Below are 13,179 nucleotides of genomic sequence, written 5' to 3' on the forward strand. Positions count from 1 at the left end.
GTGTCTGCCACTAGGCCTAGCTCTAGGGAAGGACTTCTCAAAAAAAAAAAAATCCAATAACTCAAATATAGCAATGTATAGAAATATAGCAAAAACTGACAAATGGGATTTTATAAAATTAAAAAACTCTGACCAGCAAGAGAAACAGTTAGCAGAGTGAAGAGACCAAATGGGAGGAAGTCTTCAACAGTCACACAAGGACAAGGGATCAATGTCAGTGGTAGCAGCACACCCATGTTTATCAGCGCAACATTTGTTATAGGCAAGTTGTGGAACTGACCTTGGTGCCCATCGCTGAAGGAAGAAAATAGTCTTGAACATCATGGGATGAGTATTACTCAGCCAAAAAGAACAGCAAGATACTGTTTACAAAAACTGGATGGAACTAGACATGAGGGAGGGAGGAAGAGAGAGAGGGAGGGGAAAGGACAATTAGGGAAGAAAGAGACCAAGATGGAAAAGAGCTAGGGCAACCAAGAGTAACTGTGGAATGATCAAAGTGTGTGGGAATGAAGAGGTTACAATGAATAGATATGTTAATATATGCTCACTTAAAAGTCAACCATGTTTTAGCAAGTAATTCTTAGAAAGCTACTAGAGATGTTACCAGAATGAAGGTGTAAACAAAGAGAGAGGGAGACATAGAATGAGAGAGAGAAGGGTCCAAGGAGAGGGATGAAGGAGTAGATTCCAGGGTGTTGAAGAGGGAAGGTTTCCATCACATCCCAAAGTCAGCAGACCTAGAGGCTGTGGAAAAGCACTTACTCACAGGACAGACAGCCGAGGAGTGCTTAGTCATGTGGGGATGAGAGGCGCAAATCAGGAAGGGAGTCTGAATGGAGAAAAGCACATGGCACTGGGCTAGGAGGGTAACTCATTGTGCAGTGTGACCCTCCGCACCATCAAAGAAGAAAAGAACATGGTCATTGTACGGTTATTAACCCAGCAAAGGCTAATATAGTATACTGCCTATACTCAGCCCATGCTCCTTCCTCTAACTCCTCTCAGACCCACTCTCCCTCCCCACCTCCTTCCAACTTCCTGTCCTTTCAGGGAGTCCATGTGATGGTTTGTATATGCTTGGGCCAGGGAGTGACACTATGAGGAGGTGTGACCTTGTTGGAGTAGGTGTGTCACTGTGGATATGGGCTTTAAGACCCTCACCCTAGCTGCCAGGAAGCCAGTATTCTGAAAGCCTTCAGATGAAGGTGTAGAACTCTCGTCTCGGCTCTTCCTGCACCATGCCTGCCTGGATGCACCATGTTCCCACCTCAGTGATAATGGACTGAACCTCTGAACCTATAAGCCAGCCTCAATTAAATGTTGTTCTTATTTGGTCATGGTGTCTCTTCACAGCAGTAAAACCCTAACTAAGACAGAAGTTGGTATGCGCTCCTGGGTGTGAGACCATCCCCTGGGACCTGGCACTACCCAGAGCTACATCCTTAAGAAATTTGACTTTCTCTTCCCCAGCCGCCAACTGCCAATAGCTCCTAAGGGAGGGGACACGTGGGCCCCACTCAGGAAAACATGTTTGAAGTTGCATAGGAAAAAGAACAACCAGGACTAGTCTGTCAAGGAGCCTTGTCGTGGTCACAGTGACATAAGCATTGAGTGTTTTTGTAGCCAAAATACAATGACAAGCCAGTTGGTTGCGCATGTCTTTGATTTTTTTTTTAAAAAAAAGAAATGAGGGATAAAGTTCAAAAGAGTTCATTAAAAAATGTGAAATTAGTTGCCTCAAGGGTGCGGGACATTGGAGGGAGCGGAGTGGAAGGGTTCTATTACCGCCAATCTTATGGACTGCCGGGTGGTGGTGGCGGCAGCGGCGCACGCCTTTAATCCCAGCACTTTGGGAGGCAGAGGCAGGCAGATTTCTGAGTTGGAGGCCAGCCTGGTCTACAGAGTGAGTTCCAGGACAGCCAGGGCTTTACAGAGAAACCCTGTCTCGAAAAAAAAAAAAATCTCATGGAGTGATTTGATTCATTTCTAATTTTATCCTTATTATTTTTAATCATGTATGTGTGTGTGTGCCTGGGTATGTGAATGAAGGTATCCCAAGAGACCAGAGGAGTCACGTCTCCTCTGGAGCTGGAGTTACAGGTGACTGTCAGCTGCCTGATGTGGGTGTTAGGAATTGAGCTCAGGTCCTCTGAAAGAGCAGTATGTGTTCCTAGCCGCCTCCCCAACCCCTCAATTTTTGATTTAAAAAAAAAAAAGGAAAACTACAAATTTTCTGTGAATTTTTCATGAATTAAGCAAGACAGAGAGGAGGTAGGGAAGGGAAGTGGCATGGAAGGAGAAGGAAAGAAGGATGGACAGAATCTCACGATGTGTGTAGCGAAGCTAACTCTAGCTGGTTCTGGGTACCACACTTTAAAATGAGCCCCCAGGGCTTAGCCCAGGTATGTGGGGGTCAGGTTGAGGCTTGGGTGCCTAGAGAGCATTGGATGTTGGACAGAGCAGATAAAGGAGCACAGGTATGAATCAATAAACTTCTGTTTACCTGAAGTCCTGCAGCTCATCAAGTCCCAGAAGTTTTTAAACAAGCTGGTGATCTTGGTGGAGACGGAGAAGGAGAAAATCCTGAGGAAGGAATATGTTTTCGCTGACTCTAAGGTAAGTGACAATAGACATCTAATGTGGGGTGAGAAGGGACATGGGCCTTGAGCATGTGTTGTGATGTGCTGCCAGGGGTTGTGATCATTCACTCCCTGGGTTCTAGAGCACCCTTTTCATACCTGGGAAGCTGTGCATAGCTAGTTAAGGACCAGGAAGGCTCTGGGCTAGCTGGGACCTGCAGAGTCTTAGTTCCAGTGTCCCAAGATCACAAGTACTATCTTCCAGATTCAAGGAGACTCTCCTTGTCTCATGCCCAGTGCTGAGCCGGCCAAGATATCTTTATTAACAGTGTCTTTTAACTAGAGCCCTTTGGGTAAGCTCTGGATTTTAATCTAAGTCCTGACCAGTGCTTCCCTGTGAACATAGAGAGAGGTCACCTGGCTGGGCAGTGTTCTGGGCTTCAGGAGCATAGGTCCCAAACTAGTTATTTCTGCCCTATTGCTGCAAGCTCAATGGGGTTGGGACACTGACTCTTGAGCCATCCCTGGTTAAAGAAGGATTTCAATAAAGAAGCTCTTGTTATGTCATGATGAGCTGGTGACTTTAGAGTGGGCAACTGTGAGATTAACAATGATGGAGTTGAAGCCAGGCGGTGGTGGGGGTGCGCCACCACCGCCTGGCTGGTTTGGGCTTTTGTGAGACAGAATTTTTACAATATTGCTCTGTCTAGCCTGGTGCTCACTATATACCACAGGATGGCCTTGAACTCATGGCAGTCTTCTTACTTCAGCCTCCCAAGTGCTGGACTCACAGGCGAGCATGGCTGTGCCTCATGCAATTTTTTTTTTTTTTTTTTTTTTTAACGGCACTGGTGGTACACATACCATTTTGCCAAGTGGCTTTTCATGACAATGATATATTGTGGCCACCTCTCTGTGGATAAAGTACTTCTGCATCATAATGTTAAAACTCTCTAGAGTTCTCTATATATGGCTATTTGTGAGTCCCTCACCTGTGAACATGCTCCAGTAGCCTGATGTGGTTGTATCTTGATGCAGTTCCTCATTTTCTGCTTCACATCACAACCTTGCAGTGGAATGGTTGGGTGAAAGAAGCCACACGCACATGGCTTTGAATGCATCTCTCCAGGTGGCTGCCTCTCTCACTTATCCATACATAGATACACACACACACACACACACACACACACACACACACACACACACACACACGAAAATACCTCTCAGTAATTTTCAAGCTGACCACATCCTTTGTAGAGGCCGATGTGCAGGGAGGTGGAGGCCCTGCTAAGTATGTCTTCCCTCCCTCCCTCAGAAAAGAGAAGGCTTCTGCCAGCTCCTGCAGCAGATGAAGAACAAGCATTCGGAGCAACCAGAGCCTGACATGATCACCATCTTCATTGGCACTTGGAACATGGGTGGGTCCCTGTGCCCACGCCCTCCTACCAGCTCTGCTTGGGTCCTGCCTCAACACCTGCAAATGGCACAAGGGGGCACCTCTATCTCTCAACCATAGTTCTGGTCTCAGTCTCATCTATACAGCCTCTTTTCTAGAGAATTCTACCTTTGTCCGATGATGATGAACAAGAAAAATAGGCTTTAGGATTAGTGCACCCCAAAGTACCAAAAGTAGCTTACTCTGCAGTTTACCATGGGACCCCAGGCCTGGAAGAAATAAGTCTGGTCCCGGCTTATCTAGGGAAGAATGAGGGGAGAGATAAAGAGATCAGTGGGTGAGTAGATAGATAGATGGGTAGGTGGGTCAATGGATAGAGCCTAGTGGTCCTAAGTTTAAATGCCATATGAATAATATATATTTTTAGCATACAAGTGTAATTAAAAGTAAAACAAAACATATATGCTAAATATATGGTAATATATTCCATATGGTAAATATGTAAGTGAAATAATTATTTGGTATAAGTACTCAGATAGGATAAAAGCTAAGGTATAAAGTATATGTTGAATTAAATATATATTACATATAATATATATTACCATATATTATTATACTAAATATGTATAATAGTACATTATACTAATTGTCAATTATACTAAATGTTTTGGTATATATTTTGAGCTAGAATTAAATTGAAACATGGCCAGTTAAATCTGAATCTCAAAACAAACAATCATTGCACGGGGCATACTTATTCTAAAAATCACCCAGCCATCAGAAATTCAAATTTAATGGATATCTTAGTCTATCATTAACTCCTTAGGCTCTCACCCTCAGGGGTCCAGGCATGTGGCACAAGGCCCTTTCTAGTTTTCTTGTCTGTCTGTGAAGAGGTTTTTTTTTTTTTTTTTTTTTTTTTTTTTTTTTTTTTTTTTTTTTTTTTTTTATTGGACATAGCGGGGTCATCCCACTGCTGCCCTTCCAGCAGAAGACACCTTCCAGCAGAAGTCACATGGGTGCAATAGGCAGGAGCCCTGCTGCACATGGGCAGGGTGGGAAAGTCTCCTTAGGAGTTTCACTGAGAGCCCCAGGGGGCAGAATTTGGCAAAGATTGTTATTTGGCTTCTTGGCTTCTTGTCTCTCTGTTGGCCAAGGGACGTAGATCTCCTCGGGGTGCAGGGAGAACATCTACCCATCTGTAGGGTATCTCCAGAAGTAGATTTCCCAGCATTCCTTGAGGGAACTGCTTCCACTCATTTTTCAATATGGAAGCTGGGGCAGGTTGCACCCTTGCCCTGTTTCTCTGTTGAGCACCTCTTCATCTCAGTTCCTAGCTGACTATAACTTTCTTCCAGGAAGCCTTTGGTGTTTCCTGGCTGTAGGCTAGAAGTTTCCATCCTGGACATGTCACTCACCATTGAAAATGTAAACTCCTGAGTGACAGGGCCACATCTCATGTGTCACTGCCGTCCTAGAGCCTAGGACATGTCTGGCAACCTGTTCAGTTAGATCAGGGCTCCAGAGAGGACTTCCCAGGCTTTCCATTCTTTGAAATGTAATGTTTTCTTTACATCAAGATCTCACTGAGCTCTGCCCGTAGCTGACATGTAAGGTGGTATCAGCACTGAGTCCTCCATCTAGGGCATTTGCCCCAGTGATTTTTGTAACTATGGGACCCTCCTTTCCCCTGTTTTGAATCCCCCTGATGCCCTTGACCTGACCTGTCTTTGACTCATTCGGTGTTGGGTTTTGCTGTTGAAGGTAATGCACCCCCTCCCAAGAAGATCACGTCCTGGTTTCTCTCCAAGGGGCAGGGAAAGACACGGGACGACTCTGCTGACTATATCCCCCATGACATCTACGTGATTGGCACCCAGGAGGACCCCCTTGGAGAGAAGGAGTGGCTGGAGATACTCAGGCACTCCCTACAAGAAGTCACCAGCATGACATTTAAAACAGTGAGCAGCTGGCCAGACCCAGGGTGGGGAGACAACAGGCTCTTCCAAGCATCTCAGAAGTCAGACAAGATACTTCCAAAAATGTATAGGATTGCTCAGTGGTACCCCACTTTCAGAGCCACAGATGCGCATTGAGGTGCCGTCCTCAGTAACTGATAGGGTTCTGAGTCCTCCACCTTCCATACTCCTACTTAAAAGGATAGTATTTACTTCCTAGATGAATCTTCAGTCCCAGTTCTCATCTCTGAGGTGTTCTGTCTCATTTCTAGGCGTTGTTAGAAGTTCCCCTAAAGGCTAGGGAATATAGATAGGGTGTCTGACTCCCAGGGTGAGAGCTGGGGTGAATCCCTTTGAGATGCTCAGGGTTCCAAAGGGGGTACCTCAGCCCTGTGTTGCAACATCATCTCCCACCACCACCAGGTTGCCATCCACACCCTCTGGAACATTCGCATAGTGGTACTTGCCAAGCCAGAGCATGAGAATCGGATCAGCCACATCTGCACTGACAACGTGAAGACAGGCATCGCCAACACCCTGGGTGAGCGTAGAGGGAATCCGTTCCTGTGCATGCTCCTCCTCTTCCTTCTCTTGGCAATGTCCCAGATTAAACCACGAGAGCCCTGTCCTGGGATCTCTTTGTCTCTAGCAAATTCGGGTGGTTTTCCCTGCAAAAACTCACCCAAGGTCCCTACCAGCTCTGGATCTGGTTAAAAATGTAGCTTCTGTCTCAGTAAGTCTCAGATGGTTTCCATTCTGACAAGCTCTCAGGTGACATTAGTGCCAGCCAGTCCAGGGATCCCACTTTGAGAAGTAAGAATCTAGAGTAAGGATTGGCGAACTTCCACTGGAAAAGGCCAGATGGTGACTTTTTTGGGCCTATGTGCCATGTGCGACGACTATCCCTTCTGCTACTGTCACCTGAAAGTCCCCATACTCAGCAGTAGAGGTGAACAAGAGGGCTGTGATCAGGCTGGAGTTGACCATGGTCTATAGGATGCTGACCGAGGAGAACACCAAGCACCCTGTAGGAAGTGGAAACTGACCAACACTGAGTAGGTGGGCACAGAAAACAGAGATGAGAGCGGACAAGCTGCCTATGTGGGAAAGCAAGGTCCATGCCTGCGAAGATGGCCTCTATGGATATGCAAGTCTTTTATAAGTTTGCAAATGTGTGCTTGGGTGGTAAGGGGGACAAGGTGACATTGGATGTGTTTGTGCATTTATGTGAATATGCATATGTGTGTGAGTTCATTCGAGCCTGCCCTGAGTATTTAGATATTTGTGCTTGTGGGTATGTTTGTGTCTGTGTCTTTTATGTGAGTCTGTGAGAGTCTGTGTTTCTGAATGTATGGCTGTGTGCATGGGAGTGTCTCAGGGTATATATGTGAGCACAAACACTGGGCTGTACATGAATGGGGAGGGGCTAGCAGTCTCTGGGCTTTGACTTTGGGGACAGGACAGGGTCCCAGAAAACAAAACAAGACACAAGATTGCTTCATCTAAGAACCCGTGTTTTTCTGCTGACAAAGCTCTAACTGTCCCGTCTCCACTCACTCATACTTTCTTGCCTGCTACAGTAGCAATCATGGGGGTTAGTTTGAGCTCCATCTCCTACAGAACATCCCTGCCTGGACTTCTCCCCTCTCCGGGTATCCTGCTTCTCTCACTGGCCCTTGCACAGAATTTCTTCAAATGTCTCATTGAAAATTACATCTGTATGTTCTTAAGCAGGCCTTACTCTAGTCTTGGCCCTAGATCCCACTCCTCCCTACAGAGCTTAGTCTGAGTGTTTGCCTAGTATATGCAAGGCCCTGGGTTAGGTCCCCAGCACCAAAGTTAAACAGATAATCTCCCACCCCTCAAAATATGTACATGCTGTGGTAAGCCCATGTCTACCAACCCCTGCCTTCCAGAGTTTGTCAAGCACATATTTCTAAGTTCTAGAATCTCTGATACAGTCATATTGTATTTGCTTCTCAAGTGGAGTCCCTGGGGCTGCTCTGCTGGCCTAGGGAATGTACTTTAAGAATCACTAATGTAGAATAAATTAAAACATTGGCAAGGCATGTGTGTGAGAGAGATTATATCTATATGTGTATGTCTGTGTGTATGTGTGTGTGTGTTTATGTGTGTGTGTGTGTTTATATGTGTGTGTCTATATGTTTGTGTGTTTATGTTTATATGCCTGTGTGTGTCTGTATGCTTGTGTGTTTATGTGTATATGCCTGTGTGTGTCTGTATGCTTGTGTGTATGTGTATTTATGTGTGTGTTTATGTGTGTCTGTGTGTTTATATGTGTGTGTGTCTGTATGCTTGTGTGTTTATGTGCATGTGTCTGTGTGTGTCTGTATGTTTGTATGTTTATGTATATGTGCCTGTGTGTGTCTATATGTTTATGTGTTTATGTGTATGTGCCTGTGTGTGTCTGTATGTTTGTGTGTATGTATATTTATGTGTATGTTTATGTGTGTTTGTGTCTGTGTGGTTTTTTGTGTGTATCTGTGTATGCCTGTGTGTCTGTGTCTATGTGGGTGTGCATGTGTGTATCTGGAGTGAATGTTTTTGATCCCACAGGAGTGGATCCTGAGTAGATAGTCATTCGCTCAGTCACGGGAGGAGGCACTCCCAAATCCCAAGGCTCCAGGCTGCTCCAACCCTCCTTGTTGCTCTCTGCTCAGTGCCACGGCCCCCAACATCCCCATACTCAGATGACAGCATCCTCCTTCCTCTCTCCTATATAGAATATTGCAAAACTGCTTCCACCTGCCTGTCTCTGGCGCGTCCCACCCCCACTAACCTATCCGCTATCCTCTCTTCCCTCCGTCTGCTTCTCTTTCTCCTTGCTAACAGCTTTAGTACCCTTTACCTCACCTCAACTTCTGACCCCTTGACGAGCCTGCCTGGCTGACATTCTGGGTCTTTGCTTTCTTCCTGCCTTAGGAAACAAGGGAGCCGTAGGAGTGTCCTTCATGTTCAATGGAACCTCCTTGGGGTTTGTCAACAGCCACTTGACTTCTGGAAGTGAAAAAAAGCTCAGGTAATGGGAGCCATCCCCTCCATGCACCCAGACAGCCTCGCACACCCTGATGCTTGCCCAGCCTCAGGACCTTCTGGACCTCTGCTGTCTGAGCAAAGACCACTGTAGCACAGTAGAGACCTTAGATGTATGTGACTCTTGTCTAGAGGACAGAAAACATATTGATGGCATTAACCTACTAGACTCCTTGAGCTGGTCCATTTGTAAAGGAAAATTATCCCTCCAGAGCATCCTCTAGCTCAAAGCTCATTTTGTCTGCAGGTGCCTCTGTCATACCATAGCCAGCTAGTGCGATTATCAGTCTGCTTCCTGATGGGTAGATCCCTGCATGGGGTCTAGACTGTGTTCCCAGTTGGGTTTCTCAGGCGTGCTCAGGTGCCCACTGGGACAGAGCTGAAGTCTCTGTTTCCCTCTGTTGCCTCTGACTCCCTATCATCAGAACAAGGACAGTACCCATGCTAGGCATGCTAGATGGCCCTTGTTTTCCTGAATTAGGCGAAATCAAAACTATATGAACATCCTGCGGTTCCTGGCCCTGGGAGACAAGAAGCTAAGTCCATTTAACATCACCCATCGCTTCACCCACCTCTTCTGGCTTGGGGATCTCAACTACCGTGTGGAGCTGCCCACCTGGGTAAGGAGACTCCACCTCGGGTAGAGCCATAGGGGACAGAGGCTCTTAGGAGTCAGCTGTGGACAGAAAATCAAAAAAGACACATGAACACTCAGAACCAGGCTAAGGCAAGCTCCTTTTGGGGACTCAACACAGCTCCTGTCATGGAGCTTCTGACTTTCTTTCAGCTCCCTTCTGCTTGTGTTGACTTTGCCCCAGGACTTCTATAGCTGCCCCCTCATCACTGTCACTGTCTCTTAAGTCTGCCAGCCAGCCAACCAGCCAGCCAGCCAGCAGCAGCTGGGCTTGGTCAGGAAGCTCAGGCATCTTAAGGGGCCAGCTCACTTATCTCCACAAATCATGGGGTCACGGGTGGATCTAAAGCACTGTTTGCCTGCCTCCAGGAAAGGGACCAACAGATGTGACCACAGGATGAGTCTAGAACCCACACAGTTGTTTTGCATGCTTATAAAAGTTGAAGCAGGAGACAGCGTAGGGTGGAACAGTGAGTGCCCTTCTGTCTAGAAGTCTGTTTCCCTCCCACGGAGGGACTTTAATGTATTCCCACACTGTGAGGGACAAAAGAAGCAAAGCAGGAGCTGACCCTGTTTTATAGTCAAGCACACAGAGAGGCTAGGAAAACTGCTGAGAGGAGATTGCACATCATTCCTGGTTGAGGTTGGACTCAGGTGTCCCATTCTCCCAAGCATTGCTCCATATGACCTATGTCCTCCAGTCCCCTCTGGGCTTCCAGAGCCCACCATCACAGCTCTGCAGCCAGCTCACCATGCCTTCCTCACTAGTGACCCCCAGGTGACATCTTTCCTCCCTGAGAATGAGCAAGCAGGCAGGAGCATGATCGTAGAGTTTCCATCCTGAGCTTCCTGGGGAAGGGCTGCTCCAGTGCCACACTCCCCTGGGTAGGAGCCCAGAGCCTGGCTCAAAGCCACAGAGAAGTAGACTGGCAAGAGAACTGTTGGAGCCAAGGCCAGCGGACCCCCCACCCCCCCTACCCCACCCTACCCCCCATCCTGCCGTGTGGCGCCAAATTCTTGCAAATTAGGCTGGGTGGTTGCAAAGAGGGTGATGCTCAGAGGCCTCGGAGTCAGAAATTCCCCACCACCACTAGCGGATTTACTGCTGGACATCCTTGTTCCCACAGAAAGAGCCAGAGAAAGCAAAGGAGATGTCCTGCCTGTCTCATGAAGCATTGCTGACCATGGTGTCTAAAAGCCAGTGTATAAGAACAATAGATCCGCATGCAAACTCAGACTAGCCTGTTGTGGTGATGATACAACCCTTCCAGGCTTTCCTTAACTTTATAAAGTGATCAAGCAAAGCGCCAGGAATCAGCATCCTAGACTGCTGGGTCTCAGGTCCCGGGGCCCTGGTGTGGTCACTGGGAAGTGTGGTGAGGGACAGGGTCTGACCTGGCATGTCCCCATTCCAGGAGGCAGAGGCCATCATCCAGAAGATCAAGCAACAGCAGTACTCAGATCTCCTAGCCCACGACCAGTTGCTCCTGGAGAGGAAGGACCAGAAGGTCTTCCTGCACTTTGGTGAGGGAGGGCACACTGTCTCTCCTTTTCATCTTTTCCCCGGCCATCTTCTTTCTCTCCACCTGAACACCCTGACCAAGGGAAGGGCTCTGTCTGCAGAGGAGGGAACCTGGAGGTGTTAGGGAAGCCAACCTGAGGGCCATGCATTTGTTTCAGAGGAAGAGGAGATCACCTTCGCCCCCACCTACAGATTTGAAAGACTGACCCGGGACAAGTACGCCTACACGAAGCAGAAAGCGACAGGGGTGAGTCCTCCCGGCAGCGACTCTCCTGCCCTGTCCCACCTCCTTTGCCCAACTCACCGTTCCATGGTGGTTCCTAGAAAGCGGGAAGCATCCTACCTCAGCAGACAACCACAAAAAACAAAAGTCAGAATGCACACACAGGGGCTGGGGATGTAACTCAGTCCACGGAGGGTTTGCTTAGTGTGCACAAAGCCCTGGATCCCATCTCAGCATCAAGTCAGACATGGCACCATCCGTCTCTGATCCCAAGACTCAGGAAATAGAAGCAGGAAGCGAGACGATCAGGAGTTTAAGGTCATCCTTGACTACAGTGAGTTTGAGGCCAATCTGAGCTGCACGAGAGTATGTCTCAAAAAAATAAAATAAAATCTTTCACATGCTGACTTATATCTTGGTACAAAAACTGCCACCCACTTGTATATTAAAAAAAAAAAAAAAAAAAAACTGAATTAACCATGGCCCTATTCTCAGATGCTGAGAGAATTTTAAAGCATTGTTTCTTAACTATGTACTACGGCTAATTTTGTTTTGTTTTGTTTTGTTTTGTTTGAAACAGGGTCACACTATGTAACCCTGGCTATCCTGGAACTTCCTACGTAGACCAGGCTGGCCTCAAACTCACAGAGATCCATTTGCCTCTGCCTTCTGAGTGCTGGCATTAAAGGCATGCACCCCTATGCCTGGCTACTACTAAGGCTAATCTTATGTGTATTCATGTTTTTGCCTCCATGAGCATCTGGTGCCCATGGAAGCTGAAAGGGGGCATCTGAGATCCCTAGAAACAGGAACTATGGATGGTTGTGAACTGCCATGTAGGTACTGAGAACCAAACCTGGAGCCGTCTGCAAGAACAACCAGAGGTTTTAAGCACTGCACCCTCTCTGTAACCCTTTTAAAAGACAAGAACAAGTAAACAAAACACGCGCGCGCGCGCACACACACACACACACAATTCTCTTAGCTGAGACTAAACAGGTTCCCATGCATCTGAGTGTGATGGTGCATACTTCTAATCCCAATACCTGGGAGACTTAAGCAGAGAGATCAGAGGTTCAAGACCAGCCTGGACTACATGGCTAGACTCCAAAACACCACCAGTAAAACTGGTTTCTTTGCTCCAGGACTTAGAATTTCAGAACATTATAGTTCTCCATAGATAAAGCCACAGGCCAAAATAAACAGATCACAGAATGACTATTAATATATTAATAAGCCACTCATGTTGAAAGGAACAGTGTTTGGGGCAAGATGCAATAAAATACTCTTGCAGAGGACCTGGGTTCAGTTCCCAGCACCTAGATGGCTGCTCACAACCAACTGTAACCCCAACTCCAGGGGAATCTAACACTCTTTTCTGACCTCTGTGGGCACTGTACACACATGTTGCACATACATATATGCAGGCAAAGTACTCACACACATAAAATAAATAAAATATATTTTAAATAGTTTAGTGATACCCGAGGGTAAATTCCCTAAAGAACCAATGACAGATGAATTTGATGATAGTGGATGTCCTCATTAATATTGTGGTTTTTTTACTAATGACAGTGAAAGCAGCACATGTGCTATAAAACTGTAACGTTGCGTTGTAGATGAAGTACAACTTGCCATCCTGGTGTGACCGAGTCCTCTGGAAGTCTTACCCGCTGGTGCATGTGGTCTGTCAGTCCTATGGTAAGTGGAACACAGTGGGGTGCAGACTAGGTTTTGGGTTCTGAGGACAGTGGGCAAGGGGTGGGGCTTCAGTCTGCTTTTTTTTTTTTTAAAGATTTATTTATTTTAC

General features: G+C 46.8%; 1 protein-coding gene across 2 annotated transcripts in view; it reads left to right on the top strand.

The window, feature by feature from the left end:
- Inpp5d (inositol polyphosphate-5-phosphatase D) overlaps window positions 1-13,179 on the top strand; it is a 103,815-nt gene that overhangs the window by 70,905 nt on the left and 19,731 nt on the right. For both annotated transcript variants that reach the window (XM_031368317.1, XM_031368318.1), the window contains exons 10-18: window positions 2,513-2,619; window positions 3,898-4,000; window positions 5,743-5,939; window positions 6,360-6,477; window positions 8,880-8,976; window positions 9,472-9,610; window positions 11,040-11,148; window positions 11,305-11,393; window positions 12,989-13,070. In XM_031368317.1, coding sequence (XP_031224177.1) covers window positions 2,513-2,619; window positions 3,898-4,000; window positions 5,743-5,939; window positions 6,360-6,477; window positions 8,880-8,976; window positions 9,472-9,610; window positions 11,040-11,148; window positions 11,305-11,393; window positions 12,989-13,070 — 1,041 coding nt within the window. The remainder of the gene's footprint in view (window positions 1-2,512; window positions 2,620-3,897; window positions 4,001-5,742; window positions 5,940-6,359; window positions 6,478-8,879; window positions 8,977-9,471; window positions 9,611-11,039; window positions 11,149-11,304; window positions 11,394-12,988; window positions 13,071-13,179) is intronic.

Source organism: Mastomys coucha, unplaced genomic scaffold (assembly GCF_008632895.1).
Source record: "Mastomys coucha isolate ucsf_1 unplaced genomic scaffold, UCSF_Mcou_1 pScaffold14, whole genome shotgun sequence".
Lineage (NCBI taxonomy): Eukaryota > Metazoa > Chordata > Mammalia > Rodentia > Muridae > Mastomys > Mastomys coucha.